At 42.4% G+C, this 19,607-nt stretch overlaps 1 protein-coding gene across 3 annotated transcripts in view; it reads right to left on the reverse strand.

Annotated features, from left to right (window-relative positions):
* Positions 1-19,607, reverse strand: part of LOC123576945 (dynamin binding protein) — a 114,725-nt gene that overhangs the window by 6,839 nt on the left and 88,279 nt on the right. For all 3 annotated transcript variants that reach the window (XM_045438549.1, XM_045438550.1, XM_045438551.1), the window contains 11 exons: positions 16,664-16,857; positions 15,719-15,818; positions 14,613-14,760; positions 13,775-13,792; positions 12,607-12,806; positions 10,423-10,553; positions 9,136-9,240; positions 4,855-4,983; positions 2,922-3,254; positions 2,348-2,527; positions 577-775 (listed from right to left, as the gene is read on the reverse strand). In XM_045438549.1, coding sequence (XP_045294505.1) covers positions 577-775; positions 2,348-2,527; positions 2,922-3,254; positions 4,855-4,983; positions 9,136-9,240; positions 10,423-10,553; positions 12,607-12,806; positions 13,775-13,792; positions 14,613-14,760; positions 15,719-15,818; positions 16,664-16,857 — 1,737 coding nt within the window. The remainder of the gene's footprint in view (positions 1-576; positions 776-2,347; positions 2,528-2,921; positions 3,255-4,854; positions 4,984-9,135; positions 9,241-10,422; positions 10,554-12,606; positions 12,807-13,774; positions 13,793-14,612; positions 14,761-15,718; positions 15,819-16,663; positions 16,858-19,607) is intronic.

A 19,607-nucleotide genomic window follows, 5' to 3' on the forward strand; every position in this document is an offset into this window, starting at 1 on the left:
GAGCCTGAAGCCTGCTTCGGATTCTGTGTCTCCCTCTCTCTCGGCCCCTCCCCCACTCACACTCTGTCTCTCTTGCTCTCAAAATTAAACACACAAAAAAATATTTAAAGGCATTCCCTAGTCAAGAGATAAAACTGTTATGGAACAAAAAACTCAAAAGGCAAACAAAAAAATCTTTTCCTAAGGTTTAAATTCACACACTCACAAAACACGTTTACAGAGCTTGGAAGAGGACAGCTTATTTTGTGGTTCGCTTAGAACAGGCTGAGAGGGCTCAGAACCAGTGGGCCGTAAGCACCACCCAGAAGAGCTGTAAAACATGGCGAGATCCTGCAAGGTAAGTAATGGAGCCCCCTCTGGAATTTGTAAAAACAAAAACAAAAACAAAGAAAGGTTTTGTTTCAGTAATGACTTGGGCCTTACACACTCTCAAGATGGACAGAACTTGTAAGGTTATTTTTCTCCCTTAATCAAATACTCTCACATTTTTTTCTGGCCAAGATAAGATTTGGGTATGGTCAAAAATAACTTGTTCCTCATTTACAGTTACAGTAATCTGAGGTCTAACACTCTTACCTCCATTGTCAATCAGCCAGCGGTTCTGACTGCCCATGGGGTCCTTCTTTTTGATCACGCCCACCAGGTCACCTTCCAGAAGTGAGACATCTAAGTCTTGAGCGGCATTGAAGTTCCGTTCTGCTTGGAAGAGTTTTTCAGGGGGATACCTTGCCAGAAGGGAGGCCCGAAGTTCTTCCGACTGTAGCATGTAACTTGGCTTAAAAGGTAACACAAGAGATATGATCAACAAAAGCCCTCCCTGGCCATCATCCCAGAAGCCATATTCAATCCTGACTCACAAGCTAAGTCTCAGAAATGGGGGCAGTGACGGCCAGCTACTCGCTACTCCCATCGGATGTTTTTGTGCCTGAGTCAGTCCGCGTAGCTGGGTAAAAATCATATTCTCATAGTTCATGGCTTAGTGCCTTTGTGGCTCTTAGAAAAAATGAACAGACTTAGTTCTACATCTGTTTATCTCGTGACAAAAAAATGCGATTAAAGTGCCACTTGGGGAGCCTAGCTGGCTCAGTCAGTACAGCATGCGACTCTTGACCTCAGAGTTGTGACTTCAAGCCCCATGCTAAGCATAGAGATTACTTAAAAATAAAATCTTAACCAAAAAAAAAAGGTGCCACCTAAAGAGTCAAAATATCTAAGGAGTATGACAAGGACTTCTTGTATTTTGCTGTATGAATCTGAACAACTGAGGCTTTCCTCATCTTGAATTCCCCATCTGTAAAAACAATTACTATTCATAAAAATTAGAAAAAACAAAAGTAGGGACATCTGGGTGGCTCAGTTGGTTAAGTGACAGACTCTTGATTTCAGCTCAGGTCCTGATCTCAAGGTTTGTAGGTTCAACCCACATTGGGCTCCACGCCCACAGTGTCAGCACAGAGCCTGCTTTGGATTCTCTCTCTCCCTCCCTCTTTCTGCCCGTACCCTGCTCTTTCTCTCTCTGAAAATAAATAAACTTAAAAAAAAAAAAAAGAAAGAAAAAGCAAAGGTAATAATAAATTTGATTCCCCCTTTTAAGGTAAATTAATGTCTATGAGATTATATGGAGCAAAATGGTGTAAACAGAGATTAGTAATCTTTTAGATTATGATCCCATATAATCTGGTGTATTTTACCCTACTTTTCAAAATATGGAAAAACTGAGTTCTGAAGGACTATAACTCCAGGTAAAAAAGTGGTCAGCTGCTAACAGTTTGGCAGTGTATCAGATAATTACCTTTTCCAATACATGATCAAACACAGAGAAGCCTGGCAAAATTAACATACCCTTAAATCCGTTTCCTTAATTAATTGATCAAAGTATTAATATTAATCCTTTACAAACTCCATTCACTGTATAGACTAAGATCCTAGAGTGCTTTTCTGAGGGCATTTTGAAATACATATCGAGTGTGAAAAAATCATAGGTGGTCACGAGCTAGGACCAGCAGTGATGTTCTGGAAGAGTGAAGGAAGGAGCCCGTGACAGAGGAGAGAGCTCGAGGACCTTTATTCTGCACTATGTTTGAACTCCTATTACATCACTAATCTGTACACGGAGCTGGGTCCATCAATAATAACAAGACAGCTTATTTGTACAGTGCTCACTATGTGCTAGGCATTTCTAAGTGCTTTCCATATATGATCTCATTTGAACCTTTTAATAACCCAATGCTGGAAGTGTAATGGCCAGGCCTCAGAGACAAGAGGAAGTCACGGCTAGCACGGCCCGGACCCCACCCCCGCGGGAGTTGCCGCTCTCCACCTGTGCCCTCGCCAGCCCTCCACTCACCAGGCCCAGGAGCGGCTTCCGGGCCGACTGGCGGTCCACGGTTTTCCTCTCAAACGGCTTCCTGGCAGCCGGAAGCGACTCTGGGAAGAAGGTGAAAACCTGGAGCTGCTGCAGAACTCTGCTGTGCTCTTCGTGGAAGATGGCGATAAGGTTTCCCTCTCTGCCGGCGACTTTAAGTAACTGGAGTCCGTGGGAAGGGCAGGCGGAGACAAAGAAGAGACAGCGGATGAAAGATCCCAGGACTGGCCAGGGTGCGGGGAGCGTGGCTCCCACACCCAGAGCACACTGCTCCTGCGCCACCGCAGGCAGGCTCCCACAGGTAGGCCCCGCTGGCCAGCTCCTCCCGGATCCTCAGGGTGGAAAGCGCCGTTTAGAAGCAACAGGCACCGGCAAGGATGGAGAATTCCGAGCCTGACAAGCTTGACCTGATGATCTATTTCATCTACCTAGTTTGAATGATTTCTCAAGAAACCCAAATGTGCGTTCCCAGAAAAACCCCTGGAGAACCTCAGAGATTTCCCCACCGCTGGCAGGGGAGGGTGAGACACACGGATGGACGACAACACACACTCACTGAAAGCAGTGGCTTCAGCTGCTCCAGCGCCTGGCGCACAAAGTCGCAATGGGCCTCCGCGTAGCCGTGGATGCAGTTGGTGAAGAGGCCCTGGGCGTACTGGTGGAACTTGGGCAGCTCATCCAGCAGCTGCGCGTTCAGGGCCTCGTAGTTGTTCCGGGCTGACTGCAGCTCCTCCAGAGTCTTCTTGTCCTTTAACTTCTCTGCCCGCTCTGTGCAGTTGTAAAAGTCCAGAAGCTTATCAAAGCGCTTCTGCACCAGCTTATGGGGCCCCGTGAACATGCTCAGTAACTGGTTTAGGGGAGAGATGACAAGCCGCTCTGTCCTTTCCTTCTGCAGGGACAAGAAAGTCACATCGCTCAGTTATTCCGTACCCGGTATTTGTGGGTTTTAATTGAGGTGTAACTGATACATTAGGTTCAGGTGTACAACGTGATAATTCAATATTTGGATATATTGCAAAATGATCACCAAAACAAACCCAGTTAACATCCATCACCACATATATTTGTTATTCTCTGAAATACCCTTAAGGCCGATTTGTTATATCCTGTACCACCCGCTTTGTGGCTAGCGCATGAGCTAAACCCACACAGATCCAATAGTGTTCTAGTGATCCAACACCAGATGGACTTGCACATTCTACAAAAATCTTCAATTTATAACCTTCATCCAATAATTCGCACATGCCAAACAGTTTGCAAAATATGCTAATCCCACCTCAGCTCCACAGCTAATGACAAATGCTCAGTCACACACATTAATGTGATGCTTGCATTACAACCTGGACGGGACAGTGCGTCTGGTATCACTTCTTACATGCACACGTCTATACAGCTTGGATTTAACTGAAGGTGTAGTTTTGTTACATCAATCTGGGGTAGAGAAGCTTTCATACACCCATAATACCTTTTCTAATCATGACTACTTGGTAATATCAATTTCTACTTCAAAAGATTTTTGTCTTTAATTTTTTCTAGAGGGACAGACATGGAGGGGCAGGATATTGCCACGTAAAGAAAATAAACACGAGGGGCGCCTGGGTGGCTCAGTCAGTTAAGTGTCTGACTTTGGCTCATGATCTCATAGTTTGTGGGTTTGAGCCCCGTGCCAGGCTCTGTGCTGACAGCTCAGAGCCTGGAGCCTGCTTCAGATTCTGTCTCCCTCTCTCTCTGCCCCTCCGCAGCTTGTGCTCTTTCTCTCTCTCTCTCTCAAAAATAATTTAAAAAAATATACATACATATATATATATATATATATATATATATATATATTTGTATATATATATATATATATACACACATACATACCTACATATACAGGCACTTAAGTACATTACTTAATAAGATGCTACTGTTGTTAGAACACCTGCAAGTTCCCCAAGGGAGAATGAATGCTTTCTTCAGCTTAAGCCATTCCATTCTTGGGATTTCCAAGAACCCATCAAACCCCACCCCTCTGTTTCTACTCAGGATCAAACAATCCCATGTCTCTATTTAGAATTAACCCAGGCAATTTGGCCTTTAGTACTGTCTTTTTAAGGAAGTTCATGCCAAATCAAAGATCCATTTGTTAACTTCTAAACTATTCCTACATATTCTTTCTAAGTTAGTACTCCGATAGTTGTTTTTTTATGCAGAGTTATCAATAGTGATACCAGACTAAATTTCCCACTTTTCCTGTCTCTTCAAACTAGACTGATCACAGCTAGAAAAAAACTCTTTGAATCCCAAAGGCCAACCTGTCCTTTCAACTAATTAAAAGCCACTGTTCTGAATATAAAACCCAATACGAATATAGCTAGAGGGAGACTGGTATTCCTGATGCACACACACCATGTCTCTGTGGAATTAACTTTTCCACAAGCTGGATGTTAAAGAATCCCAAGAAGAGGGTGCCCTATAAAAAGAGGGTTGAGGAAAGAGTCACTTACAAAATTTGTGAAGAGCTGATCACTGATGTAACGATGCACCCTCTCGAACTGCTCCAAGTCTCGGTGCCCCTTCTCCATGCACACATCCCACATGCTCACGGCAGCCACCACTTTCACACACGCTGATTCCTGGAGCCAGTTAGAAACAAATGCGGTAAGACACACAGAACTTCCTAGCCTTCACCATTCATCCTGGGTAGCAGAATGGGACAAAAGGGGTCCATGATTAATAATTTTCTCTCTGGCGCAGTATTTTAGCTTTGAAACAAGCTCACCCTCATAAACTATGATTTATGAGCCACAGAGAAAAGCCTAAGGCTCTTAATTATAGAAAAAATGGTAAGGGTTTTTATCAGCTCTTTAGCATTTCTTTATGTTCCTAATTTGAGGGTTTTTTTAATTCATCAAGAGGTAAATTAACAAATTTGAGCCAAGATGATTCCTGCAAGATCACGATAATGAGCAATCGCCTCTCCTCCTACAAGTGTTGGCTCGTGTTGTCACCTTCTCAAAGACACTGGCCACCACCTTATACAGAATTACAGCCCCCCTTCCTGCACTCAGGCACTCCAGACCGCTCTGTCCTTTGTCACTGCAAAAATACCTTCTCACGGACAATATAATTTACTAATGTTTGCTTATTATCTCTATCTTCCTCCCACAGACCCCTAATAGCATGGAAGCTCCATGAAGACAGGGATTTTTGTCTGTTTTGTTCGTGGACTCAATTATCATTTGCTGAATAAATGAATAAGTAAGTGAGTGCACAGTAAACTCTTCCTGGCTGATCTTGACCATTATTGAATCCTGGGCTGGTTTTTTCTGGCTACTTGAAACAATGCTGGGCTTTCACCTTCTTTAGTTTAAGTTCAGGGAATGCCTATTACTTTGATATTAACCCAAATAAAATCTAAATGTACCCAAAACTCCATTAATGTATTTCAAGGGCAAATGAAGTCCCCAAGAAAAAACATCAGTGCCTCATACATCGGTTTGATTTTACTACATTTTATTTCATGGCATTTGCAGACCTCTAGTCTTTAGGTCCTATGCCTGTATGTGTAGACATAGCCAGCGTTTTGTCAGAAGGATAAACTGTAATCTTCCTAATTCTCCCTGAGTGGGAGAACGAATGTGAAAGTGATGTCCTCTTATATTCTTTAAAAGAAATGTCGTTGGGGCGCCTGGGTGGCGCAGTCGGTTAAGCGTCCGACTTCAGCCAGGTCACGATCTCGCGGTCCGTGAGTTCGAGCCCCGCGTCGGGCTCTGGGCTGATGGCTTAGAGCCTGTTTCCGATTCTGTGTCTCCCTCTCTCTCTGCCCCTCCCCCGTTCATGCTCTGTCTCTCTCTGTCCCAAAAATAAATAAACGTTGAAAAAATAAATAAATAAAAGAAATGTCACAAAGTCTCAAAATAGTAGTCCACACACCAATGTAGATACCAAAGTATAGTCAACGTCCCTCAGTTTATGCTCTTGCCAGCGCTCTCTCTCTCCCTCAGTTGACTCAGCTACTTTTATCTGGCAGGGCTTTTCATTTTATAAAGTCAGGGATGAAACTGTTCAACATTTTCTCCCTTCATTTCTGGCTAGCAGTCAGAACCAAACTGACCTGCCCATCAAATGGCCGTCAAGGTTACGTATATCCCACTCACTGCTATAGAGATAAGCCTTTTAAAAGAGTTGGGGGCTCAGGTATATGCTTGCTACACATTTAGAACATATGGGAAGAAAACACCCAATAGGGGAATATCAAAATCAGAGGGATTGGAAGGCAAAGTCCTAGACCAGAGAACACACTTGGGAGATATACCAATATTCGTTTTGCCAAATCTCTCACTTTAAACCAATGTGCTCCCTCAAAAGTTTTATAAACCCTAATTTTCACCTAATTATATACTTAAAACATGAAGGGAGAGAGTTTGCTATTTAGAAGAATAGTAGGGACATTTCAGATCATGGGGATTACTCAATAAATGATGACAGTTGGAAAACCAGGTGAAAAAAAAGCACATTGGATTGCTACCTCAACCTTATACAGGGAATTCCAGCCAGATCAAGGACTTCAACTTTAAAAAATGAAATGATAAAAATACTAAAACCTGGGAGATATTTATTACCTTGGAATAGAAAAGATCTTTTCAAGTATGACACAGAGCTAAGAGCCATAAAAGAAAAGCTTAGACCATGCAAAACTAAAAATTTTCTACATGGAGAAAATATTTATGCAAACTCAAAAGTCAACAAACCGGTGTGGGGGGGGGGGGGGATATTTGTAAACCATCATCTCAGACAAAGGGCTACTTTGTAGTATATAGACATACTACAAATTCATAAGAAAAAGACCATCAAATCAATAAATAAGTGCCTCGGGGTGCCTGGGTGGCTCAGTCAGTTAAGCATCTGACTCTTGGTTTCAGCTCAGGTCATGATCTCACAGTTTCATGAGTTTGAGCCCCGCATCAGGCTCTGCACTGTGCAGAGCCTGCTTGGGATTCTTTCTCTCTCCCTCTCTTTCTGTTCCTCCCCTGCTTGCATTGTGTCTGTCTCTGTCAACTTATTTAAATTGTCAATTTATTTAAAAAAGTTTTTTTAAATAAATAAGTGCCTCAAAATATGGACAAATCAACAGAAAAAGGAATATAATGACTTAAAAATATCCTCAACTTCATTCACAAGGAATGCAAATTTAAGCTATATTGAAATAGCATTTTTAACCTATCTTGCAAAGAGAAGATATTTTAATTTTGGTAACACTTTGTGTTAGCAAGGGATGAGGAAATCATTTCACACACTACTGGTAGGGAGTTTTCACTGGTATAATGTCTATGAAATTTACTAATATCAAAATTTACACTGCTATATGATTTGGCTGAGAAAAGCCAGGACTCTGGTCTTCAGACATACTCATAGATCAGAAAATGATGTAGCCATAAGGATGTTCCTTGTGCCAATGCATCAATTCGTTTACCAACTACAAACAGTCTAAATGTCCATCAATAGGGGAGAAGTTCAATATGTTATGGCACATCCATATAATCAAATAGTGTGCAGGTGTTAAAAAAAAAAAAAAGGCAGTTCTGTGTGCATAGGTACAGAACGACTTCTAAAACACTATTGTGTGCAAAACCCAAGATGCTCAACAGTGTGTAACACACACACACACACGACCATCTATGATGAGAGAAGAATCTGATAAATGCAAACTGTCTATAGAAGGTGACTAGGAGACGGGTTGGAGGAAGAATTATTTTCACTTTTTACTTATCCCTTTGGTATCTTTTTTGTACCTTTCTGCTCAATTAAAAAAATCACTTTTTTTTTTTTTTTTTTTTTTAGAAAGCAAAGGATCTCTTTTAAAGAAAACTGCTTGTTTCACAGGATGAGATTTTCATGTGTGAGGGCCAGGGGTATACGATATGCTTCCATAAACACGATTCTATGAAGTCCATAGGGGAATGAGAGATACGAATAAAAAGGATTCGACTCCTCAGGGCACTTGGGTGGCTCAGTAGGTTAAGTGTCTGACTCTTGATTTTGGTTCATGTCATGATCTTGAAGTTCGTGAGGTTGAGCCCGCATCAGACTCTGAGCTAACAGCTCAGAGCCTGCTTGGGATTCTCCCTCTCCCTCTCCCTCCCTCTCTCTTTCTCTCTTTGCCCCTCCACTGCTCACACTTATGTGCGCTTTCACTCTAAATAAATAAATAAATAAATAAATAAATAAATAAATAAATAAATAAATAAATATCTTTACAGAATAAAATAAAAAGGATTCTAGTCCTGGCTCTGACCATGACGCAAATACTGCCTGGTATCCTCAGCCCCTCCAGCTCTCCAGAGCAATTCATGGTTCTAACAACTTTAGGGGCCTTTTGTATAGCAACTAAATTAGATGGCAATCAACATTATTAATAGAAAGTATGCCTCCATAGGAGCCATTCTCGTGTTTTTCGATCTTCAAAATGATCTTAACAAAATGAACTGTGACAAGTGCTTCACAAGTAACTGGATGGAGGAGACAGTAGGAAAAAGGTGGTGGGAAGGTACAGATGCCAGGGGGAGGAAGAAGCTGGGCCACCCTAGAATTAACTCAGCGTGCTCATCCTCCAAATGCTGTCACCTCTTAAATGACCTACAGGGCTCCCAGGAACACGTATGTCAGGGCACAGTGGTCGCTGGAGTCCAGATTATTCAACATGCATTCCACAATATGCTGGCAAGCAGGAAAGCAGACAAGATTACACCCTATGTGATTCTCAGCGGAGCGCTGTCCTCACTCACCCGGATATGCTGGAGGTAGAGAGACAGGTCTCGGATAAAAGATTTGATCAATCTTTCTTGCATTCGGAAGTTCTTTTCTGTTTCTTCAAATGCTTCATCTTTTATCTGTTCACAGTAAACACGTGCTGTTAGCAGATTTGGATTCTCCCGCAACCTATCCTAGGGGCAAAAGCATCTTTCTTAAAAATATCTTTTGTCTAGGGGCGCCTGGGTGGCGCAGTCGGTTAAGCGTCCGACTTCAGCCAGGTCACGATCTCGCGGTCCGTGGGTTCGAGCCCCGCGTCAGGCTCTGGGCTGATGGCTCAGAGCCTGGAGCCTGTTTCTGATTCTGTGTCTCCCTCTCTCTCTGCCCCTCCCCCGTTCATGCTCTGTCTCTCTCTGTCCCCCAAAAATAAATAAACGTTGAAAAAAAAAATTTAAAAATATCTTTTGTCTAAATTTTAAACCTTTGAGGTTTCCCCGAATCACACTGAATTGAATCGAAACACCCCTATGTGACCCTGAAAGATCTCCAAAATACACACAGGCCCTCTTACCCTCACAGCTTTGCTCTCTTCCTGTCCCTGGAGCCCACCATGTTTGTTCACCCTGGTGCCCTGGCTCGAGCTGTCACCTTGTCTGGTATGCCCTCCCCTCTCCCTATGCCAAACTACCTTCTTTCTTTGAGGTTTAGATTAAATCTCTTGCCAACATGAAGCTCATTCTCATGGAGGTCCTGTTTTAAGTACTACGGCATCCAGAAAACAAACTGCAAAACTTAACAGCTGATTGTTCTCTAGCTGCTGTTTTCCACTAATTGCACGCTGCATATATGGAAGAGTAGAATGAAGCCTGGTGACTTCAGATCCACTCTCAGCAATGTGGATGACCTGTTTACAAATTACTCAATTTCTCAGACTTTATGTTTCTTTATTTGTGACATGTGGTGTTGAACGATGGTGATCTCTTAAATCCCTTCTAGCTTCATGTCTACAATTTTGTCTCCCCAAATAGATCATAAGCTCCTCACAGGCGTCTAAAACCACATTAACTATGATATAGTGACCGATTTGGTGTGCTTTGTCTTTGTACACATTGTAAGCAGCTCACCAAAGCACGGGTGAAGGTTGGGGGAGTGGGGTGGGTGGATTCACCTACCCAGTAGCTGCAGGGTCCTGTATCCACCAGCTGACAAATACTAAAAGAGGTACTAAGAGGGGAATCATGCAATCGACACCATGCAGGCTGCCCTGGGGAACCCCAAAACTCTGCCAAGATGTGCCAAACCTTCAAGTGTGGGAATCTCACCTGTGGAGCAAAGCCAGTGAGGTGCTTCAGGTGACTGCTAACTCGGTTGGATTTCTTGATGATGGAGTGGATGTTCAGTTTGGAAATTTTCTCCATGAGGCTGTCTTCATCACCTTTTCGGTACTTGAGGACTAGGGAGTGAGTCAAGAAAGCCCTTCTCTGAGCATGGACAGACTACAACACGAGCCACAAAATGAGATCAACAACCCAAACTAGAGCTAGTGCTTGTATTCAGTGAGCTCATAACTGACTACAGACAAAACATGAATAAAAATCACCATTATGGACAGACGGGATACTTGACAAAGCACAGAGAGAGACTGTGCAGACTAGGGGTGGTGAGGAGCAAAGGGAGCAGAAGGGTCAGGAGAAGAGTCTAAGATTTGGAGCCAAGGAAACTTGTGAGCTCAATGCCTGAGTCCTTCATTTCATCAAGGTGTGGCCTTCCATAAATCAGTTGACTTCTCTAAGCCTCACTTCCTTCTCCAATAAAATGTAGAAAGGAACGCTACTTGCTTTATAAGACCATCTTAAATGGTCTCCTGTACAAATGAGATGTATTATTTATTTATCTTTAAGTTTATTTATTTATTTTGAGACAGAGCAAGCAGGGTAAGGGCAGAGAGAGAGGGAGAGAGAGAATCCCAAGCAGGGTCTGCACTGTCAGCACAGAGCCCAATGCTCGAACTCACAAACTGTGAGGTCATGACCTCAGCTGAAGTCGGACGCTTAACAGACAAAGTTACCCAAGCGCCCCAAGATGTATTTTTCATTTGAATGTTTATTCATTTTTGAGAGAGAGAGAGAGAGAGAGAGAGAGGGAGAGAAAACGAGTGGGGGAGGGGCAGAGAGAAAGAGGGAGACACAGAATCTGAAGCAGGTCCAGGCTCCGAGCTGCTAGCACAGAGCCCCGACGCAGGGCTCAAACCCACAAACCTCAAGAACATGATCTGAGCCGAAGTCTGATGCTTAACCGACTGAGCCACCCAGGTGCCCCCTGAAATGTATTTTTTAAAGGTTTCATTTATTTTGAGAGAGAGAGAAAAAAAGAGAGCAAGTTGGGGAGGGGCAGAGAGAGCGAGAGAGAATCTTAAGCTGGCTCTGCGCTGTCAGCACGGAACCAGAAACAGGGCTCGATCTCACAGTTCATGAGATCATGACCTGAGCTGAAATCAAGAGTCAGATGCTTAACTGACTGAGCCAGCCAGGTGCCCCAAAAATGAGATATTTATATCCAATTGTCTCACACAGTAAAAAGCTATGCAGGAGTCATGTGATTAACTGCTGTGTCATACCTTAGGCACAATATCAAGAAAAGCCTGGAGATGCCAGAAGGGTTGCAAGAGAACTGGGAGGCACCATGAAGGCACACTTTATCGTTGCAGGAGATGAAGACGACATTACATTAGGAGATATGAACCAAGACAAAGGGCTAGATAGCCCAAGGGCTTGAACAGCACAGTCAACATTACATACCAGTGTGGGTGACGAGGTGGAAGCAGAAGGCAGAGAAAGAGGTTATACTCTCCATTCTTTGCGGATATGACTAACAAACCAGGTTAGCCTGGTCACCATGCATACTCATCGAGCATTCAAATTAGAGCCTCATAAGAGGATAAGAGGTTTGATGAAAAGAGAAAAGAAGCGGTTTGCTTCATTCCACATAATAAAGAATGCGCTGGGTGGTTTGGCAACTGGCTGCACAGTGCTGGGGGCGGGGCTCAGACTAGAGAGGAGTCACGTGACCCAGAGACGGGGCAAACTGGGGTTTTCTGGAAGAAGGTGAAAATTCCTAACTGAAGTGGAGGTAGTAAAACATCCGACCTGGCATATGCAGGACAAATCTAGGCACGGGTGGAAAAGGATCGCCTTCAATGAGCTGCGAAGGGAATCACCGGTGCCTGCATAAGCCACTCTCCAATCAGTCTTCACATCCTAGGGGAAGACTTAATGCTCTACGCTTGATCACAGATGCCTTACTTCTGCTGCTCCACGGCTGTACTCTCCTTATGTTATTGCTTTCTTTTTCATATCCCATTCCCCCCTAATTCTGCCACCATTTCTTCAAGCACAGCCCTGTTACCCACCCTCTGCCTTGCCCATCTCTGGTGAAGTAACAATTCTTCTGATTAGGAGAGCATTCTCAAGGGCATTCCTTCTTTTCGGCAAGTATGCTTTTCTTACCCAGGTCCTTTCGACGTTTATATTCATTAATGTTAACGTTGATCTCCTTGACTGCCAGGACTGCATTGGTTAAGGGCATTTTATCGGGGTGAGATTCTGGGGTGGAATTCAGCAACTCCATCAGCAGCAGTGGGTAGCGCATTACTCTCTGTACTGGCTTGATGAGGAAGGAGCCCAGGTTAATGTAATTTGTGCATCCCCTGTAAGAGAGGGTAAAACAGAGACTTTTAATCAACCGTCAATAATACAGGGTCTATTTTGTAGCAACGTGGATGCAACTGGAGAGTGTTATGCTAAGTGAAGTAAGTCATACAGAGAAGGACAGATACCATATGTTTTCACTCTTATGTGCATCCTGAGAAACTTAACAGAAGACCATGGGGGAGGGGAAGTAAAAAAAAAAAAAAGTTAGAGAGGGAGGGAGTCAAACCATAAGAAACTCTTAAAAACTGAGAACAGGGGCGCCTGGGTGGCGTAGTCGGTTAAGCGTCCGACTTCAGCCAGGTCACGATCTCGCGGTCCGTGAGTTCGAGCCCCGCGTCAGGCTCTGGGCTGATGGCTCAGAGCCTGGAGCCTGTTTCCGATTCTGTGTCTCCCTCTCTCTCTGCCCCTCCCCGTTCATGCTCTGTCTCTCTCTGTCCCAAAAATAAATAAATGTTGAAAAAAAAAAAAAAAATTAAAAAAAAAAAACAAAAAAAAAAAACTGAGAATAAACTTGAGGGTTGATGGGGGGTGGGAGGGAGGGGAAGGTGGGTGATGGGCATTGAGGAGGGCACCTGTTGGGATGAGCACTGGGTGTTGTAATGGAAACCAATTTGACAATAAATTTCATATTAAAAAAAATAATAATAATACAGGGCCTATTGGTGGTGTCTGTGATTCTTAAATAAAGATAGTTGTGTTCTCTCACCCTCCTTTCCAATTCCATGTTTTCAACGAATATTTTCTGGGCACCTAATAAATACCAGGTATTGTTCTAGGTACTGAGGATTTAGCAGTGACCTGTCCTGGTGGAAGGAGACAGGCAACAAGCAAACATTACATGAAGTGTCATTTGGTGGGAAGAACTATGGAGAAAAATACAGCACAGCAGACCTATTCCTAGGTTTCTGTCGATAAAGGAAGAAAATAAAGAAATGAGCTTGTGCATCAAGGGCAAGGGACTTACCATTCTGTGTACAGGCTCCTACAGGGCAGCGGGCATGAAAAGAAAACAGACAGCTGCTTAGAGGTGATACTAATGCCAATTTTCAATTTCTCAGAATATATTAGTTCAACTAATGCCTTATCAGCTGGGCAGACAAAAAAAATCACATGGCATAAAAGGAAAATTATGAATATCTGTGGAGGCATATCTAGTCCACTAGAAAGTTAGTAAGCCCCTAACTTCACTTTGATCTACTTAGACATACATTATATCCTTATAACCTACCTCTCTAAGTCCAGGAGAATCTCACCTGAAGGTCAAGAATAAGTGAATTTGGTCTTCTTACCTACACTCTTGTTAATTTGGACCAAACTATCTTTCTGGCTGCTTCTTACCTGAACATGCTAATTTAACACTTTTGTATCTGTAGACACAAAGCAGGAAGCCACTTCAGATTTTCAAGGAAAAAGGGAATAAGAGCAAGTGACAGAACAGGACTTTAGTTTTAAAATAAGATAGATGTTGGGGTGCGGGTTAAGCGTCCGACTTCGGCTCAGGTCATGATCTCACAGCTCGTGGGTTCGAGCACCCGCATCAGGCGATGTGCTGACAGCTCAGAGCCTGGAGACTACTTTGGGTTCTGTGTCTCCCTCTCTCTCTGCCCCTCCCATGCTCACACTCTGTGTGTGTGTGTCTCTCTCTCAAAAATAAATAAACATTAAATAAATAAATAAATAAATAAATAAATAAATAAATAAATAAGATAGGTGTCACAAGAAGTCTAGATGTATGCATGCAATGACTTCTACAAGGCAGAACTAAAGACTTATGATAGAAGTGAAGCAGACAAAACTCCTACTTGAGATCGGCCAAGGAGTCCTGAAGATGCTTCTGGATCTTCTCATCCTTCTCATAGATTTCCAGCAGTGAAATGGCCTCATCATGATTCTGGCAGTAGACCTTGTACGTTCCCTCAAGCTCATCCCGGTGATCAAGAAACACAGGCCCTTTGGAATATGCATAAACATACAGAGTGTTTAGTAACTTTCTTCTCAGTATCCTCAATGTAGTTTTATCACAATAAATAATAATGAGATTATCCATCCAATTTATAAGAAATTTCCATGAAACCGCTCAAAATTATATTTACTTAAAGCAAAATTTAAGAGGACCATGTCATCACGTATTTATTTTTCAGAACACACACACACAGAACTGGTTCCGGAAACTGCCTCCAGTCCCCTTTCAGTCAGACACAGTAAGGTGTCTCCAAGGGTTCCAACCTTGCAGTTGGAGTCCAACCTTGACTCCAACCTCATGAGACCCTGAGCCAGAACTACCCTGCTAAGCCACTCTGGGATTTCCTCAGCCACAGGCTCTGTGAGATAATACACGTTTCTTATTTAAGGCTGCTAAGTTTTGGTATAATTTGTCACACAGCAATAGATAATACAGTTCCCTCGTTTATTAAAAGTAGATCGCTGTTTTTCAAACATTTTTTTGACAATGACCCACATGAATAAAAACATTTTAAATCATGACTCATGTACTTATATGTAGAATTGAAATAAGAAGTAAGTTTTAAAAAACCTGTAGCTATGCTTATTATTTATAGTACACTCTGGTATTTTCTATTTTATTTTATTGAAAAAAGTACACTGGGTGCAACTTACTGTATTGATCTCATGACCCACTAATGGTCTACAACCGTCAGTCTAGAAAACATCAGACCGTGTGACATCTAAAATATCTTCTATTGCTAACATCCTGTGTCACATCAAAGCAGGGGGCCAATAACCTCTGAACTAAGTAACTGAAACTTCATTTTCCTAGCAAAGCTTCACTTTCCCATTTAGTACCAGTGAAACTACTTCACCCCCTACTTTCTATCCATGAAGTTAAAAAAAAAAAAAGAAAAAAGGGAAAAAAAAAAGCTGCTTCTGAAGCAATGGCAGGAGCTCATACCTACAGCATCGCTGATTTCCAGGTCAGCCAATAACTGCTTTGAGACCTTAATCACCATCTGCATATTTCCAAAAAGTCCTTCAAAATCAATGTTTGGTATCTGAGAAAGGGAAACAAAACGTAAAAACACATGGAAATGAAATTAATGACATATCATTCATATTAGGAACATCTCTTCAAGGATGGTACAAAATTGTTCAAGGTCATCTTCACTCAATGTCACAAAGTTCCCAGAATAGGAATGCGCCAACATTTTCTTTAGTGTCACTTGTCCTTAAGCCAATTAATCTCTGCTTTACTCCCCTCCTCCACTACCTTAGTAAAATGACTACTACCAATTTGGTCCATAATTACATTGGGATACAAATTTCCATCCAGTACCCAAAATCTGATGGCAGTGCCCACTTCCTATACTAGTTCTTAGGAGTGAATGCTCCAGAAGTACAAACTCAAGCAAAGCCCTGATGGCCAAGTAAGTAACAGTAAGGACAGTAAATCCCCAGGGTGCTGTTAACTGGTTTTTCCTATCTCCAGCATCTAGACAAGTACCTGGCACATACACCACAGTCAGGGTTTCCTGAATACACCCTGTACAGTCAGGTGCTGGAGGCTGTAACCCCTCATCCCCAGACTGTATTATATTATTATACAACCTTCCCAATAAAGTGACAACCCAGACTTCCTGGAAATGTTTTCAGCAGGAAACGTCCTGGGAGCTACTGCAGTAAGTCTGGTAAGTTAACGGTGGACTTGAGAAGGGACAGGTGCTGAAAGGGTAGGTCGACAACACAGGTATGTTGGGACCCTTGAAGTAAGGGCGGCAGCAGCAGCCACAGACTTTATTTGAAACCCAGTAACTTTTGTGGGGAAAGCGCCCATATCCTAATGCTCCAGGCTTGGAGAATCACATTCAAGGTAAAGCAAACTTGCTCCCACAGTTCCCACCTGTGCCTGCTGCAGAGGCACCATGATGTGCTCAATGCACATTTCCAGATCCCGAATGTAGTCTCTTTCTGTCTGCAGAAGTTCTTCTATCACCTTGGCTCTCTTCTCCAGCATCCTCTGCTCTGGGTTTTCGGTGTACACAGACCCAGGAGGGGCCACCGGTGATGAGGACTGGGAGGAGAGGAGCGTCATTTCTAGAACGAAAGACAGAACCGGTCAGCAGCTCTGGGTGTTGAAAGCAAGACTCTTCAACAGTTTAGGCTGAACAGAAAACATTCCTTGAGAACCAAAGTCTCACACCTGTCAACCATCAGGAGTTCCGGTCACACGTCCGTTCTAATCATGAACAGATGAAGGGCTGAGAACTTCTCTCATCTGGGTGATAACATTTCTAGAATTTGTCCTAGAAAGGAGTAGCTGGCCCATTTTAGGGCCAACCTAAACCTCTTGGGAAAGAGGTTGAGAGAGGTGCAGTTCTCATAAAGAATTGCTTTCACTTAATTAGGTATAAAACCCAATGCATGAGGTCAGCAGCAGAAATACCAATCTGGAAGTTAAAAACATTGATACAGCAAATTAAAAAGAATATTATGGGGAACATAACAATGCCAACTAAGGAGAAGACAAGAGTTAGATAGGAATTACCGAGAGACTGTAGGGCCTACCATGCTCCAGTCACTGTGATAGAGGATTAACATATACAATGAAATATACAAAAATTATTTAGATTCTCCATATCAACACATTAATGAAGACTAGAGTACCCTGTTACATCAAATGCTCTAGAAAATACAAAGGTACTAGAAAGATGAAGTTCTTTTTAATGGTATCATGAACCAAAAGAACCCGTATAGAACCATACTTCATGATCTAAAAATTAAAACAACTATGTACTCTGTCATTAGCTTTTGCAATAACCTATTCGTTAGATACAGATGATGAGAGTTATTTATAAAGATGGGATGGCATTTGTTCATTTAAAATAAACATTAAATACGAAAATAAACAACTGAAAACAATTCCACCAACGAAGCAACCTCTGCTCCGTTTATTTCAAATTTCTTAAGATCCACTTTAAAAAACCTACAAATTTGGTAAGTAAATATACTGGTCTGAGTGTGATCACAAGAATATATTTACCAGATCTGAGACGCAAAACACCTTAGTGCTTATACTACTTACGGAAAACTAGGCTTTCACATCAGATTTTAATCTCCAAAAATCTTCCCCACTGCCCCTTCTCTAAGAATTTAGGAATTCCAATGTTTAAAAAAGAATGCACCCAGTTTCTAATTGTACTCGGTTTCCAAAAACAATTCTCCACTAAAAATAACAACAACCCCCCCTCCCAAAAAAACAGAATTCTTTGGAGAAATGGATAATTGCAAGACTGAGGCAAAGGAAGTACAGATGAACCTGAAACATCTAATGGCAGAAAGTAAGAAAGTGCTCAATAAAATGATGGAGGCATTTCAAAAAGGCAAGGAGCCAGCTTGAAGTGGCTTCTATTGGCCAGATCTGGTACAATCTGAGTATCAAACAAGCACAGCAATGGACTGTCCATTAATACTAAAATAAGAATCCAAGAGTTTATATTGATAACATATAAGTACATAAATAAATGGGGCAGAAGACCATGTTTTTTCTTATGGTATAATGTCAACTAATAAATACAGAAGAAATGATGGGAACTAGAAAATCATCATTTTGCAATATCAGAATAAAATTTCGTCCAGGCACAAATCATCAACGGAGACTTCTGATGTTGGTGGTGAGTCTGATGATGACCAGAATATTTGCAAAGTTTTTAGTTAGTTATGACAAATCACTTATTAATTACAAAAATGAAAAATAGTGACTCTATATGGTGGAGAAAGGGAGAGTATAATAGCTGAGTAATCAAAATTCACATCACCAATAAGGGACAAAGAGACATCACGTTTCTTCATTTGTCATATCTAGAAACAACACAATATCTCTTACGTGGTATCCCAGTCAAAAATGCATAATCTGAGGGGTGTCTGGGCGGCTCAGTAGGTTAAGTGTCCAGACTCTTGATTTTGGCTCAGGTCATAATCTCACAGTTCCTGAGATCAAGCCCTGCGATGGGCTCTGCGCTGACAGTGGGGAGCCTGCTTGGGATTCTCTCCTCTTTCTGCCCCTCGCCGTGTGCTGCTCTCTCTCAAAATAAATAAAAAACATTTAAAAAATCTGAAACAAATCTTGAGGAAAGATCAGACAAACCCAAACTGAGGATTTGCATTTTTCAAAATGTCATGTTTGAAAGACAAAGAGGGACACCTGGCTGGCTCAGTTGGTGAAGCATGCAACTCTTGATCTTGAGGTCATGAGTTCGAGCCCCACATTGGGGGTACAGTTTACCCCCCCCCCCAAAAAAAAAAAAGAAAAAGAAAGAAAAAGGAAGCCTGAGAGACAGTTCTCAAAGATAACTGAGGAGGGGTGCCTGGATGGCTGAGTTGGTTAAGCATCCAACTTCGGCTCTAGTCATGATCTTGCAATTGAGCTCAGGTCATGATTTTGTGGCTCATGAGTTTGAGCCCTGCGTTGGGTTCTGTGCTGACAGCTCAGAGCCTGGAGCCTGTTTTGAATTCTGTGTTTCCCTCTCTCTCTGCCCCTCCCCTCCTCATGCTCTGTCTCTTTCAAAAAAAAATAAATAAACATTAAAACAAAATTAAAGGGGCGCCCGGGTGGCTGGGTCAGTTGAGTGTCCGACTTCGGCTCGGGTCAGGTCTCATGGTTCATGGGTTTGAGCCCCACATCGGGCTCTGTGCTGACACCTCAGAGCCTGGAGCCTGCTTCAGAATCTGTATCCCCCTCTCTCTCTGCCCTTCCCCCACTCATGCTGTCTCTCTAACTCTCTCAAGAATAATAAACACTAAACAATTTTTTTTAATAAAAAAAAAAAGATAACTGAGGAGATGAC

Source organism: Leopardus geoffroyi, chromosome D2, assembly GCF_018350155.1.
Source record: "Leopardus geoffroyi isolate Oge1 chromosome D2, O.geoffroyi_Oge1_pat1.0, whole genome shotgun sequence".
In the NCBI taxonomy this organism is placed as follows: domain Eukaryota; kingdom Metazoa; phylum Chordata; class Mammalia; order Carnivora; family Felidae; genus Leopardus; species Leopardus geoffroyi.